This window comes from Sitophilus oryzae, unplaced genomic scaffold, assembly GCF_002938485.1.
Source record: "Sitophilus oryzae breed Bouriz unplaced genomic scaffold, Soryzae_2.0 scaffold_296_pilon_pilon, whole genome shotgun sequence".
Classification (NCBI taxonomy): Eukaryota; Metazoa; Arthropoda; class Insecta; order Coleoptera; family Curculionidae; genus Sitophilus; species Sitophilus oryzae.
The window spans coordinates 281,500-298,632 of NW_022146858.1; the positions used below are offsets into that span (position 1 = coordinate 281,500).

A 17,133-nucleotide genomic window follows, 5' to 3' on the forward strand; every position below is an offset into this window, starting at 1 on the left:
TTTCAGACTGAGCTATTATCACTGATTAATTGGTTTTTGGAACTGGTAAATTTTAAGTCCCTTTTCTTTTTTATGTATTCCTTCATGTCAAGATAAAATCTAATTTTATCAATGAATTAGTTCGTAGCGAAATCTATTTTAATTCAAAATTTGCATACTTACCGCGTGATTTAAAAAGCTTATATTGGTAAAATTATATCTGTAAAGGATTGCATATCAAATCAAATGTTTTTCTTTATTTATTTTATTTAACTAACCACTACTGTTGTATATCAAATATGCAAAATACAAAGTATACTTTCGCTGAAATAGCCTAATAGCTTAATAAGGAGTGCACCCCAATTATAAACCCGATTCAGTGTGACACACTCCCTGTCAAAAATATCAGAAATATTACAGAAATACATTTTTAATACAATAATATACAACAAATAAAAAAAAACCGTAAGAAAAACAGTATATATCCTTAAACAGCGTACACACTATGCCAGAAACAATTCGAAACATACAAGGTCGCATTTCGTCGCCCAACTTTGAACGCATTTCGATTTATTTCCAGTTGTCTTGACCCACTTCGATTTGTCTAGACCTACTTTCGATTCTTAACAGCGCGTGAAAACTACTCGTAAGGAGGGCGACGGGGGATTTTTTTTGCGTTTTTTGTTGCCTCGTTCAATTTTGTTTTGTTTTGAGCTATTTCCAAAACATGGCGGTATCTGTACCGGAGGCAAAGAATTTTATTTTCATAAATCTCAGTGAAATATGTAAACCTAGACGTTTCTAAAATAACTGTTGTTACGATTTCGTTAATTACATCTCGTTTTATGTTATATATTGATATATATTCCACAGAATTAATATTTATTTATTATGAACAAAACTTTTCACTTAAACTGCAGGAATATAATTACAATATTTTTATGATGTAATTTTATTATAATGAATTAGTATATTGCTTGATGAGTAATACGGGTAAACATTATCAATATATCCGCCTGTGAAAATTATTAATTGACGCGATGTCAACAAAAGTATGGTCTACGCACATTATTTAATGCCAATGTTCTTTTATTGTTCTTAAGAAAAATCTGCAAGCGATACTTTTATTAGCACCCAGGATGGTTTGACATAAATCCATTCAACTAGTATTTATTATGCAGGGATTTAGACAATTAAAACTAGAAAAACAAAACCAAATTCGTAAACTAAACTTTGCTACAGACTACAGTATAAATGTTAGTTTCCCATAACCAGAAATAATAAATAATTAGACGATTTTTTAAATAATTTTGTGTATATTTTGTTCATGAGGCGCAATACAGTGGATTATAAGCCGATAAATAGTAGACTGCTAGTTAATCACTCTTTTATATGTTTTTTACTATATTGTAATTAATATTATTAGACAATGATTAAAACTAAATATTCTTGTGTAACCTTCGAGGAATAGCAAATTTAATTTACCATCGGTAACTGTTTTTATATCAGTTTTTCCATGTTTAGTTATTTTTCTGAAGCTAAAACAACGTTTGATCTTGATTGCCTCGATGCATCGTGCTATTTCACAAAATAAATGTGAAATTTGGTACGTCGATAGATTGGACCAAGGCCAACTTGAACATGTACGAGACGTGTCACTGTGACAGTTAGTTTTGACATAATAAACATCAAAAATTGCATGAGATTTGCTATGTTTCCAACGCCGATGTACCACCCACCGATACCACGATATATTGTATAATAAATAAACACGTAGCTACAATCTTCTACGAAATTATTTATTCATAGAACTCATCTTGTACAGAGCAAAATATTTAGAACAGTAAACCTCTAATCTCAATTTCGGGCATTGATTGTACAATTCTTCTAAAAGCTGTAACCGTACAGGCCCAGGATAATCCCCTCGATTGGTCATCTTTTCTCCAATTCAACCACGTCAGCCTCTCGGATTGGTCAAAACAAAACTGGTCTATCTCATTCCAGGTGATATACGGATTATTTACTCCGATCAAAGCCACACCTCTTTGAGTAATTGGGTTGTAAACTACCTTCCAGTAAAGTAGTGGAACTGGAATAAGTCGTGTGTTTCCACTAACATAAAGATAAAGAGGTACTTCACTTCCGGTGGTTTCGTGAGGTAAAGTAGCAATTCCATATCCACCTATATAGAAGAATATTTAACTTGATTATATTCATATTATCATAATTTTCTTTACACAGTATATCCTCGGATTGTCTTTACAAGAGGAAAAACTTTTTTATTATTCATATTTTGAGAAAAACGCATTCTTTATAAAAAAGTTTGGCTGTTCTAAAATGGGTAATCCCATTTATACTTTTCCAAATTTCCATACCGTTTTAGAGAAAATGAAGAAAAACATGAAAATATGGTTGAATTTTTAAGTCCTAAAAATCAAAAGGCTCTATGGTAATATCAGTTAGATTTCATTCATTCATAGATGGTTATTATTAATTTTGATTAACGTCACATTCTTTGCTGTTTCTAAAGTATCTTATTTTCCTATAACTATCATCACCCTTTCCGTAGCATTGAACTCAATAAATTTTGTGGTTCCTTAACATCTTAAAACAACAAAAAAATATTAAGTTAATTAAAATTCTATGAATAACAATCAATCAAAAAATGAAATCGAAGTTATATTACCATAGAAACGCGTTTTGATTTTTAGGACTTTTTCTTAATTTTCTCTAAAATGGTATAAAAATTTGGAAAAGTATAAACAGGATTATTCATTATAAAACAAGCACAATTTTTTATAAAGAATGCGTTTTTCTCAAAATGTCAATAGTAAACAAGTTTTTCCTCTTCTAAAGATATCCGCGGACATATGTATATAGTTAATTTATCTTATCTCGTATATCAACATATTAATTTCAACACAATAACTAAATTTCTAAGGTGTAAAAGAGAAATAAGAAATTCAAAATCGACTATTAATTATTAAATTACTATTTAAGTTACCTAATATTTAACCTACAATAACAATGATAATAAATAATGATATCTGAACCGATTCCTTTTTATATACAAATATTTGAGTTAATCCAGATTTTATGTTTAATTTTAAGGGATTTGCAGTATTCGTTTTAAATCGTTACGATTTTATCTTATAAATTCCACTTTAATTTAACCAAAATAACTTCCTGTTTCTGGCTTAAAGAACTAAGATTTTAATTATCAAATTATTTGTGTCTAATAGGCGATGAATCCAGACTCGTGCCTTGCAGCACGTAAAGCTGCACATAGCAAGAGATTAAAAATCTCAAATTTACATACGATTAAACGTTATCTCTACATAGATTTCATTGTTGTATATTGAATCTCATTGTTATATCATTGATCCTATTCCGTCAGCATTATCAGCCAAATCTACAGAGTGTGCCAAAAAAGTTCACAATAAAATGTAATTATATTTATTATTGAGTCGTTGAAAATAGCGTAAGCAGAATATATTTATCACACCCAATAACAAAAAAAAATCATTTTTAAAATATGTGAATAGTGACCAATTATAAAAACTGGACATGTCATAAACAGATATTGGACGCCTGTTCAATAACTGGTTATGACATGTCCTATAATTAAACTAATGAGGATTCTTTATGTGCTTAGTTCTTAAAAAATGTCAAAGAAAAATGAATATAAAGTGGATCCAGCAATTAAAGATTACAAAAACAACATATAGAAATGCGGCAAATATCTACGGTGTACTAAAGTCAACGCTGGAATTCAAAATAAAAGTCCTGGTCACAAAAACACAATCCATTGTCACACATTTTTCACAAAATTCAATCCTTTCCTTAGGTGAAGATCTGAATCTTGTAAAGTAAATCAAGAGTATCAGTAATCAAAAATATCAAAGCCAATAACAAATGCGACGAGGAAATTAAAATTCGAATCGGCATGGCCAAAACAAAGTTTCGAAGGCTTCAGAATATCCTTCTAACGCTTACAATCAGACCTCCGAAAGAGTGATTTTGTGCTATGCATGGCCCGTCATAGTGTATGGTGCGGAACCGTGGTTAATTAAAGTCACTAAAGCCCTTATTTATAGTCAAGTCTCAAAACGTCACTCCAGTCACGAGATGCAAATGACTGACAAAAATTACTGGATTACGTTTCGTCGTCCGTATACACGCGCCTAGTAAGCCTGTTATTTTTGGCGGTTATTTCGGAGACCCAGTTCGAGACGCGACTATAAATACGGGCCTAAATCGCATTTAAGCATTTGAGATGTGAACTCTCCACATACTATTTAAGATCTCATATTATATTGATCACATTTCAAACCCTGTTGGCAGTCCTGTGGAAAGCTGGTGGCGAAAGACAACTGTTTAATGTAGTAAAGACTATATGGGGCATATTTTGAGAGGAACTCGCTACACCATTCCAAAACTGATCCTGCAGGGCAAAATTGAGGGTCGAACAGGGCCAAGAAGAAAACAGCATTCATGGCTCCGGAACATCTGGATTGGAGCGGGATACCGGGCATGGATTGGAGCGGGATACCGGGCACGGTAACCATATTCCGTCGAGCAGAAGACACCCTTACAATCAATTGAGGAGAATGTACAAATGATCCCCAACGTGCAAGATTGCATATGGGACCGGGAGAAGAAGAATATAGCAGGATTATATACTTACATATGGAACCAAAAAAAGAAGAAGAAGGAAGTAAATATCTTGTAGTATGTCTCAGTTTATCTGGTCTAACTTACTTTCATCAGATGTTGAACGTTACTACATGTTTTTATTATCTGATAGAATGACATGGACATTCCAGGAGTACCAACAAAATTTGATAATCAATTATTATTGAACTCGATGTCAGAACCTAAATACTCCATCTCAAAATGAACCAAAAATTAAGAGTATATTGTCTTAAAAGAAAAGAAATACCGTATGATTGAAAAAAAAACCGCGTCTAGTGTTAAAATCTATGTTATTTACTCTTGTTAGCAACCTTGCTTGAATATTTAATTTTATGCGACATCCCTATACTATTTGTTGTACATCCCTGATTGTTGACTGTCTGTCAAAATGTCAGTTGTCATGTCAGTGAAAAAAAATGTTAATTCTGAACAATGTCGATTGCATCATACAAAAACGTGTTTAGTTAATTACTTTTTCTTCATAACATTCTTAATGTATCTTTGTCTAACTGAACTTAAATAAATACTACAAAACTTCTAGTCTCTGAATGTTATTTAACAAAGGGTGATGGGCCCAGAGATTACGCAGAGTTGGTGAAAAAAAGAATTAAAAAGTAAGGTTAAAATGTTTTTCCTTTATGTAAAAGTGTGAAATAAAAAGTAAAGAAAAATGAACAAGTTGCAATCAGAGAGCGGTGATAACAAATCCCATTTAAAGGGAGCAATTTTGATAATTGGAAGTTTAGGGTCAGTTTAGGTGCCGTGCTAACAGCGACAGAAGTTAATAGTGTCTTGGAGCCGATTGAAGAAGCAGCAAGAAATTACGCATGGATTAAAAAGGACAACAAGGCCAGAAATATTATTGTGCAATGTGTGGCGGACTCACATTTAGAGTACATCAGAGATATTACCACCGCAAAAGGTATGTTAAATAAGCATCAAGTACAATCCAAATGATGATTTGCAACTACATTTTAGAAAATACGATAAAATTCTAAGAGAACTGAAAAGTCTAAGCACAATTTTCACAGATTCCGATATTGCGTGTTATTGTTGTCCGTGCCAAAAGAATATGAAAATATAGTTACAGTAATCAGAACTATAGCAGAAGATGATTTAAGTTTAGAAATGGTGAAGAAAACGCTTTCAGTACTATTATAAGAAAGTTAATAAAGGTGAATCCAACAAAGTGAAAAATGAGGTATCTGCTTCATTTATGTCATCGAAGGCACATTTAAAATGTCACAAATGTGGTAAAAATGGACACCTTCAGAGAGTTCACCTGTGGACTAAAATGTTTTGTTTCCAACCTCTTTGGACACAAGGCAGCACAGTGTAAAATCAAAAAACTCAATAATGCTTTGGCTAATTACTCCAAAGAAAAAGAAACTGGAAGTCAAGAAACCGATGTGACTTTCTGCTCGGTAAATGAAGAAGACAGAGAAGACAACAGTGTTTGGTATGCAGATTCAGGGGCAGCACATCATTACACGAGTAATGAGAACTTGATGGTAAATAAATCCTATTTTGAAGTGCCAAAACAAATACATCTAGCAGAGAAAGAGAAGTCGATGCTGGCTACCTGCAAAGGTGAAGTTAACGTGGTAAGTTTGGTTAATAAAAAGCCAATTTCTATTAAATTAAAAGATGTGTTTAGTCGCCGGATTTAAGAGTAAACTTATTATCAATATCTACAATAGAAAAAGCGGGTTTTGAAATCATTCGTTGTGCATAATTGGTTTGAAATCATTGTATTAAGAAAAATAATAAAATTTATGCTGAAGGCAAGAGAGAGGGAAATTTGTACAAAATTTTGTTTAAGTATTTTGACAAATCCAGTAATAATGCTTATATATATGTAAAACCCGATATTAATTTATGTCAAAAATTAGTAACGGCAATTTAGGTAATGGTATTAGTTTAAAAATAGCAAACAACATACAGTATGTGAGGTATGTGTTTTAGCGAAACAAAAATGCCTTCCATATTACTTGGCTCTAATGCGCGAATTTTCTGATGTTCCGAAGAGATATAAAGAAGCTGTTGAAGGTACAAAATGGAATATGTGGCTTTCAGAATGGAATGATGCCAATATAATTATATTGCATAAAAAAGGGGACACAGCGAACCTCACCAACTATCGGCCTATTAATTTACTGAGCTACAAATTATTCACAAAAATCCTCACAAATCGTCTCTCCCTAAAGCTAGAAGAATATCAACCAAAAGAACAGGCTTTTGGATTTAGATCGAACTTCGGTACAAATGACCATCTGTTGGTAGTGAAGGCTCTAATAAAAAATACGTTGAGTATAATAAACCCCTCATTTTAATATTTGTTTATTTGAAAAATGGTAAAAAAATATGTTACTTTTATCGAGATATACCAGTCCTGAAAATATTTGCACTTATTTAAGACTCACCCTGTATATACGACCATGCAACAGCATCTGTATAGCTACATGAAATCGCAAACAAATTCCGTATTAAAAGAGGAGTACGACAAGGCGATACCATCTCCCCCAAATTATTCATAGCACATTAGAACATACAGTACCGAGCAAAAGTAGAGAAACATTATATTTTTCAAATAAATAACCAGGAATATTGACTAGTGTTCGTAAGTAAATACGGATACTATACACTTATCACTAGATCAACGCAAAAACATGTTTATCATTTTTCAATTTTTGTTTATAAAAAACATAGGAATGTATGTTTATTTTTAGAGGAGCAAAAGTAGAGAAACATTTTTAAAATACCTAGTTTATACTTACTGATGAAACCGAATAGACGATATTTTTTATGTCGTGTTAGTAAAGCATAATTTGTAAATATTCCTCGAGGAATTATTATGCCGTTATATGTAAAACAATTGATAGTATCAAAATATCAATCAGGCATTAAACAAGCAACAATCTCCAAACAGCTTAATTTAAATCGGTCGGTTATTTCCAAGATTCTCAAGTTATACCGTGTCAGAAAAACTTTGATAAGTCTACCTAAGACTGGTAGGTCCAGAAAAACAACAGCTAGGATTGACACTAAAATTAAAACCATGGCTCTTAAAAATCCGTTCTATACAGCTGTCGATATGAAAGCTCAACTTGAAGAGCTAGATATCAGTGTTCACACCGTACGAAGACGTTTAAGAGACAGTGGTTTACCAGCACGAAAACCATCCAAAAAACCCTTCATATTGAAGAAAAATCGGACCACTCGACCTAAGTTTGCGTATGATCATCGGAACTGGTCGGAAACAAGGTGGAATAGTGTTCTATTTTCTGATGAAAGTAAGTTCAATTTATTTTCTTCGGATGGAATTTTATGGGTTAGACGACCTAAGAACAAAAGATTTGATCCTAAGTACACTTTGGGCACAATCAAGCACGGAGGGGGAAATGTACAAGTATGGGGTTGCTTCTTCTGCCCATTTGCCCCATTGTAAAAATTGATGGAATTATGGACCGATATTTAAGTACTTGAAGATCTAAAGTGATACTATGCTGCCCTATGCAGAAGAAAACATGCCCCTACGATGGCGATTCCAACACGACAATGACCCAAAGCACACAGCAAAAGTAGTTAAAACTTTTTTCATAGACCAAAATATTACGGTCCTGACCTAAATCCCATAGAGAACTTATGGGATTTAGTTGACCAGAAAATTCGGACTAAACATCCCGAAAAATTCAAAAATAGTGCTGAGCTATTTGAAGCTGTTGAAGCCGCCTGGCATTCTGTGCCCCAAGATACTATAAGAAACCTAGTTGGCTCTATGAAGAGGAGATACCTAGCAGTTATTAAAAATAAAGGCTACGCAACCAAGTATTAGTTTGCTTCTGTATTACAGTTGATTTATAAAAATGTTTCTCTCTATTTTTGCTCGCTTCATTACCTTGTATAATATGTCTGTCACAAGCAGAAACTTTATAATATGTTAGCTTTGAATTGCATGTACAATTACGATTTAAACAAACGAAAAGTTTAATCTTTAATTTTGATATATTAATAAATTTATTGCAAAATCAAATGTTTCTCTATTTTTGCTCGGTACTGTATGTTCAAAAAACTAAACTGGGAGGAAATGGGTATTAATGTTAATGGGAAAATGCTCATTAACCTATACGTTTTGCCGACGACTTAGTGCTGATTACAGACAAAATACACGAAGCACAACATATGCTAGAAACATTTAAACGGACGTCAGATGAAGTTGGACTACTAAATTATTCAAAAAAAAACTAATAACCAATCTTGTTATTAGTGGAAATGTCTCGATGGACAGAGCAAATTGAAAAGCAATACTTGTATAAGTATATTCATATAAATATCTGGGGCACGAAATAACAATTGGTCGCGATAACCAGACACACGAGATACAAAGAATAGGATTGACATGGGCAGCATTTGACAAACATATATGTGTTAAAATCAGATCTACCAATGTGCGTAAAGAGTAAGGTGTTCCATCAGTGCGTTATGCTGGTACTTACATATGGCGCAGAGACCCTCACACTGACGAAAAAGTCCATAGAAAAAATATGTGTAGCCCAACGAGCTATGGAAAGAGCAATGCTTGGTATATTTATATCTAAGAGAAAAGATACCCAATACGGTTATAAAACAGTATACACGAATAACAGATGCTATATATCTGCTTAAAAATGGAACTGGGCTGAACATATTGGCAGAAGAACGGACGATAGATGGACCAAGGCTAATGGCAGCCAAGACAGGATGCTTTCAGAAGCAGAGGCCCTCCGACAAGATGGTCAGATAAGTTAAAGAGATTTAGAGGAAACTAGATCCAAGTGGCACAGGACCGAGAAGAGTAGAAAGATTTAAGGGAGGCCTACGTCCAGCAGTGGACACTTCAGGCTGGTTGATAATGACATATCGTATAAAAAATTTGCATATACAGAAGTTGTCGAGAATTGTGTCTTCTCCAACTAACTCCAAGCTGGATGACATTTTCCACAACAAATTCGTGAAAAAGACACTGTGATTCTTTAATACACTCATCAAAAGAAACAAACTGTGTTAAAAATTTCAACACGTCAATTCTTCATTCTTCATGAATTTAATCCAGAGCTATTTTATATCCAGCACAATTTCCGGGAAAGGGGAAGTATTTGGACAATGTGAACATCTTATTCCTTAAGACGGTTCAGTGGAGAGTATAAACATAAAGTATAATTCAGATCTAGTAAGAATTTTTCCAGATGAAATTATAATGATTTCACTATATTTCTTTTGCCCAGTCCAGTTACTGAAAGCATCTTCAAGTTTATAAAAAGTACAGAAATATACTTATTTGTAACTGACAGTAATCGTTAAAGAAACTGGGTATTACTAAAATGGCGCACTAATAAGAATATTTATTATTGCTCCAAAAAAAATATTTTATTAATTTTATGGCTTAAAACTTTGTTTCTGGTAGGTCTTTTTTTCAATCTTAACAAATTATAGTTACCTGTCCAAACCTGCAAGCTAACATTATTCTTGGCAGCATAATCTTGCACATCCGTCTCAGTTTGGTCCCAATTGAATCCATTAAAGCTTTGCCATTGAGGCAAAGCGTTTGGGAAATAAAAAGTACTGTTTTGTTGAGCTGCATAGAAGTAATCACTTCGTGCTATCAAGTGACCTCTAGATAAGAAGTAATTATTGTCTTGAATATATTTGGTGTCCGTTGCCGATAAGCCCAGTAAAGTGTTTATGGTTCTTCTTTGAGTACCTCTCACATAGTAACTGTTTACATTCGAAAGTGAATAAATTCCTGAACCCTCTTCCCAGTCTGGTCTTGGCGTGCCCCTGATTTGATTGTTAATACCTGGGATCAAGTCATAGTAAGTGTATATAGCTGATTGAGTTGATGTATCAAAACATATCAACATTGTTCTCACAAATCTGGTAGTGGTGATTTGGTAGCCAACTTCTATCTCACGACCGATCACATTACAAGAGTTACCAGTGTATCGAATAGTCGAAACAGGGTTAACAGTACATGTCAATTGCCTAAACAAGACTTTGAATAATTTCTTGGGATTGCGTAGAGCACGTTAAATTTACAACAGATAACACACAGAACGTTTAAATACAGAAATACCAAAATATTAAAATGAGTCCCGAGGTAACTAAGAAAAAATAACCGAACCTAATGATTACCATTTAAGCGAAACACAGCCAAAACCAAGTTGTTCATCTGATGTATCTGATAAAGACTATTATGACTCTGACGAGTACCTACAAGCCTAACACATCGTTAAAACGAAAAGCGCCCTGGCAAATAAGGATCAAGCTTAAAACTATGTCACTGCATTGTGATCGCTACGGGGTTTCTGATCGTGCAGCTGCAGCTAGAGGTTCGAGTCTACTAGAAGATATTGGTTTGGCAACAGAAGCAGACTCTTCCAAAGTAGTCGATCGGAATAAAATAAGAAGAGAAAAGAGTCGAAATAGAAGTGATTACAAGCAAAAAGGCAGCCGAATTTAAATAAGGTACGAGCTATTTATTTTGATGGTAGAAAAGACGATACCTTTTTATCAAAAAAATTGAATCAAAGCAATTTCAGCGAACAAAGAAAGAAGAACATTATTCCAGAACCTGATTCTATTTATTCAGGCCACGTGTCTCCGAAATCTGGTTCTGCTAAAGGCATTTCTACAACAATTATATCGTTTCTCAGTGAGGAAGAAACTTCCCTTAAACACCTGGATGTCGTAGGCTGTGACGGTACAAATATCAATACCGGATGGAAGAATGGTGCTATTCGACAACTAGAAGTGCACATTGGAAAGACAATGCAATCGGCTGTTTGCTTACTACATTTTATTGAGTTACCTTTCTTCCATCTCTTTCAATATATAGATGGGGTAACAACTGGCCTAAGAACATTTAGTGGTACGATTGGACAGAGTCTTTGCGACTGTAAAAATCGAGAAGTGGTAGAATTTCAACCGATTGACTGTGAGATCCCGGATATTGATAAGAACATACGCGGAGCAAAGATCAAAGATATCTATTGGACGCATCTCGAAAAATTCAATCTGGTACTTTTCCAAACGACTTGGCAAATTGTGACCCCGGCCCAATCTCTCACGCCAAATGGCTCACCTGCGCAAATTTAGTTCTTCGGCTATATGTTAGTGTTGTAAATCCTTCTAATGCCTTGATAACCGTCGTTGCTTTTATTTTGAAATCATATATGCCGGTGTGGTTCAAAATTAAGTGTGACAACAGGATTTCAAACGGACCCATTCATGTATACCGGGCAATAGAAACATCTAGATACCTGAGTGATGAATTGAAGGCAGTGATATTCCCGATAATCTACATCTACATTGACATAAACATTTTAAGTTGAGTGAAAAAAAGTTCAAAAACAAACACAAAAAAGTAGAGAAAAAAAGACAAACGACAAGAAAAATAGGTAATTATGTACATTACAGTATCATAGTTGGATTAGAGTATCACAGGTGAATATCACAGTTGATAGTATATACCGGGTGCGCCTCAAAAGTGGCTCACCCTTACAACTTTCTTATTTTTTCAGATAAAACATCGAGATTTGATATATTAATATATGACATAAATTAGGATTAATTGACGTATTCAATTGTTTTCGGCCACTTCCTGTTTCACCCGAAGCGAAGGTGCTTTTCACCAAACCAAACCAACTATTTTACAGTCTTTTTCGATAATTCATTAGTGTCACTGTTAATTTAAGTTTTGCCACAATTTCCATCTAGATTTACTACCTTTATACAACTATCCGTAGTAGAATAAATAATAAATAACATAAAATAAGCTCCGTAAAGACTAACAAATCCACAAAATTTCAAATTAAATTCAAATGTGTCAATTGAATCGTCAAACAGAACTGTCAAGGACTCGTCAAAACTGTCAGAACTGTCACACACTGTCAGAACTGTCACTCTATCCTGAGTGTCATTTTCTATCCAATAAAGTAAAAAAATACCGAGGGTGTCATTTAAAAATCAAAAGTTGTAGTAATTTTCGATGAAACAGGAAGTGGCCGAAAGGAATTGAATACGTCAATTAATCCTAATTTATGTCATATACTAACACACCAAATCTCGTATTTTTATCTGAAAAAATAAAAAAGTTATAGGGGTGAGCCACTTTTGAGGCACACCCGGTATTAATATCTTTCATAAAGTTCAAAATATTTTTAGTTTTTTCTTCTTCAGTTAAATTTTTACGAATTTCGCAGGAGGACAGAGGACATTCACATATAATATGATTTACTGTCAACTCAAGATCACAGACTATGCACATTGGAGGCATTTCTCTTTTAAGCAGATATGCATGAGTCACTGCAGTATGCCCATTACGAAGACTCTGGATTCATCCACTCGTCCTAGTGCAAGAGGTAAGGATGGGGTTAACGCATCCTGTTTTTGCGCAAGAATGCTCCCTTTGCGCGAAGTTTTGAAAGTTTACCTGTCCACTTATCCTGCCATTCCCTTTCTGTTCTTTTCGGTAATTGTATTATAAAATCATATTTACTAATATAAGGGAAATCAATAGTATTTCTTCTAGCAGCTTGTTGAGCAGCTTTATCTGCCATTGTGTTTTCAAGTATATTAGTGTGGCTTGGGACCCATACAAACGTGAGTTCGTTTTCCTTTTCGCTGCACTCTCGAATAGGCGTCTGAATTTGTTGTTTCAGAGGATCTTGGACAAATATGTCATTAATTTTAAAAACGATCTCTAAAGAGTCAGAAACAATTACCACTCTAGTTTCATTACATTCTTCGATGACACAGGATAAGGTCTTCCAGATCGCAAAATGTTCTGTGAAGAAAGCTAACGCTGTATGCCCCAATGTCTATTGGAAAGCTGACTCGCTGATAATTGCACATCCAGCACCAATTTGTGTTTTGGCGCCATCAGTATAAATAACAATTGTTTTGTTGTACTAGTCTAGTATTTTGTGGAACTGTCATTGGTATACTTCAGGCGACGTGTCTTGACGTTTGAGTTTATTCAGGTCTAATATTACTTCAGTTTCAGGTATTAGCCCCATGAAGGATTTTCATAATATATTTCATTGATTATTATCATAGGCAGATATTCTTCCATATCACGGGATAGCATTGTTTCTCTAACTATATGGCTAGGACTTGCCATTGTCGAAATTATTGATAAAAAAAACTCCCGAGGAGATGGAAAATTCACCAAAAGTTAATGTACAATAGCGGTCTACTACTACTTTTTATTTACCCTGACTGAATTTTTAAATGCTGTAATAGTTATTTACAGTACAAGTGTGTTTATGGACATGATTACAACAACGAGTGTGAACGATTAGAACGACGAGGTCGTAGACCGAGTCGTTCTAATCACACGAGTGTTGTAATCATGTTTAAACGCACGTGTCATGTACAACGTGTCATCTACAACCGAAAAATAAGAAAAAGCTGTTTTAATTTTCGTTTATTAGTCGCCCACCTTTAACACCTTTAATTATGACATTTGTCACATTTTTTTCTGAAAAGTCAGTTTGCCCTGTCAAGTAAACGCGAGTACTTTTTGCCCAGAAAAATCATTTTAAAAATTACGATGAGTGATTCCGAAAGTCTCCCTTCAGATGTAGAAGTTGCCGCAGTACGTGCCACGGAATCATTATTGACGAAAAAGTTAATATATTCAGATGTTCGTAGTTATTTTTCATTATTATAAAAACTAGTTGTGTTATAGATTCATAACAGCACTAGTTGTGTTATGAATTCATAACGTAACTGAAATACTAAAAACATAGTGATGTAAAAACGTTATAACTAAACAGTTGTAGATAAAATAATTAAAATAAAATGCTGAATTAATACCAGTTTGAAAATGAATTTTTGACAAAACGGATTTTGGGGTTCTTCTTGAAACATGTAACTGAAAATATTGTTATAAATATTTATACAACTCTTGACTTCGTTTATACATTAACAAAGCAAAAGATAAAGCAGAAGATCCTGATCTTCGCGTTTTTGTTTTTTTATCTTAATTGAGAATTAAGAAATTCCTTAGTAACTAGAAAAAAAAACTTAGAAATTTTAATTGAGAAAGTCTCCCAGAAATGTTCTAAATAATTAAAGAAAATGTTAAACTAACATATATGTGGCGACATTTATATTTGACATCTATTGTGACAATAATAATTCTCTATGGAATTTGGCGTACACGGAGTTGGGAATTTTTTGGATTTTTTTTTGGAATTTTGTTTTTTTGGAATACTTGTTGCGCTTTACAATTTTTTAGAATTAATTTTTCAAATTAAGCATTTACCTACTTTATTACGTCAGAACCCACTAAACATAAAAAGTACATTCATGTTCTAAAAATATTCGATTTAGGTGCGAAAAAGATGTCCCTTCACGAATATGAATGTAACATGCATATAACAATATTCTGTGGAATGTGCTAGTACGCACATGTTAAGCATATTTCCTTACAGAATATCCTTAAAGGAATGTTATATTCATGTGAAAAGGTTGTCACGCTAAATAACGATATTTTGTCATAAAAATTAATAATTTCATTTAGGTGTTTCTTGTGTATAGTTCAAGCGCATGTTAATTGGTTTTTCAAAAAACATATTAAAAATGTAATTTTCGAATCTGCGAACCTTTTGAATGTTTTCTGCAAAATCAAAGCAAGGAATATTATTCGGGGCCGTCGGGTGGCGCTGGGCTGATATCTTACTTCTCCATATCAGGATATGTCGTTTAAGCAGCCAAAAAAATAGTAATTTCCTTTAACTCTGAACTCTTCTCAGATGATGCACAAGGCTGACAATCCATAACTAGAGGTGAAAGAAAATACTTACTCATGAAAAGTATTAGTACCATGCATACAACACCTCTCTGTTATCCGATACTCTCACGAAATCTGTTTTTCGGTTTTTTAAAACGCTGTATAATGGATGAGCTTAATAACAATAATATAATTAGTCATGTCCCAAAGTTGTTGATTACTGTTGCCCTGCATAATCTATTTCTGGAAATACCCCCCAACATTCCTCAGAACATTTTTAAGTAAGCACATGCTATGAAGTTTGCTTAAAAATGTGACATGCATGTGATATTCATGTTCCTTAGCATATTCTTAGCACATACATATCACCTGCTAATAGGGGCCTGTAAGCTATTCTTATCATGTTCTGTATGTTATTTCCGCATGTGCATATCACATGATTTTAACTTTTATAGGCTAAAATATCTATAGTATCAGTGGATTAAGGTCACTAAATATAGGTTATTTTCTGTTTCTAAAGACAAAATAACCTATTTATGGACGTTTTCATCAACATTAGGGCCATCAGCCGTGCCGATTGCCGAAAAACGCCATCTTAAAAAATATCGGAATCCAAGAAATTATTTGACCTTAACACTATTTGGCCTGGAAAGTACTATTGTGTAATGTATGATGACCGATGGTACATTGAAGTCATCACAAAGGAAATAAATGACTTGAAAGTTAGAACGAAATGTCTTAAAGAGGAATCTGAGTCCTATGTTTGGCCGGAAAGGGATGATATCGCCAACGTAGAGAAAATATACATATTCTTTGGACCCATTAACTTTACTAGAGTAACACCTTTTTCTATCAAGAGGACATTATTCAAGGAAATATTATTCAAAAATGAGAAATGATTAAAGTAAAATATCAAGATGTACCGGGTGCTTTTTTTATCTTTGATGTCGTTTTGCTGAGCTGCTGTAACTTTTTTGTTTTTAAAGATATCAAAGTGAAACAAAAATCACTTTGCATAGTTACCTAGTAAGTTTTTTTTTAATTTTTTTGGGTGCCAGGGATATTGAAGCGATTATATATATAGCCTAGCTCACCTAAAAGTCAACCTCACCTTCACGTGGTGCACCCTGTTTAAACAAACGAGGCCCTGACGTCCGAGTATAGGCGGTTTGGCGGTATATCCTTATACAACCCTCAGACCTACCACCTTTCTGGGAAAGAGGAGTAATAAACTACTCCTAGCCAGCTGAGAATGTAGCACAAGGGACTATCGTCGCAGTCACCACTGTGGCATAACCATCCCGTGCTACAGTTGCAGCCAAACTGTGCGGCAGCGTAACCGTCACGGTTGAACCTTTTTACGCAACTAACACTCATCAAAGATGGAATATTCGAGTAAGTAAATCATCGTCCGGAGGTAAATAACCCCCTCGATCGGATCTTCGGGAGGGGGTGCCTACAAGAGTATCAGGCCATTGGCACCAATTGGATCACGTAATCGTTCGAAGGACGCATCTAAAAGATGTCAGTCTCACAAAAGCCAGAGTAGATGCCGAATGTGGCACTAACCACCAACTTTTAATTTCAAAAATGAAAATCCAGTTAAAACCCAAACATCCACTCTGTAAAAAGCAAAACTACATGACCAGATTGAACGTACGGAGTCTAGAGAACAAACGATA

General features: G+C 34.1%; 1 protein-coding gene across 1 annotated transcript; it reads right to left on the minus strand.

Moving 5' to 3' along the window:
• Positions 1-1,814: 1,814 nt before the first annotated feature.
• On the minus strand, positions 1,815-13,271 carry LOC115884515. Its single transcript, XM_030903118.1, has 3 exons — positions 13,145-13,271; positions 10,151-10,705; positions 1,815-2,161 (listed from the first exon to the last, which is right to left on the minus strand). Exons 1-3 carry the CDS (start codon positions 13,269-13,271, stop codon positions 1,815-1,817), a joined length of 1,029 nt encoding a protein of 342 aa, XP_030758978.1.
• Between the last annotated feature and the right edge of the window lie 3,862 nt (positions 13,272-17,133).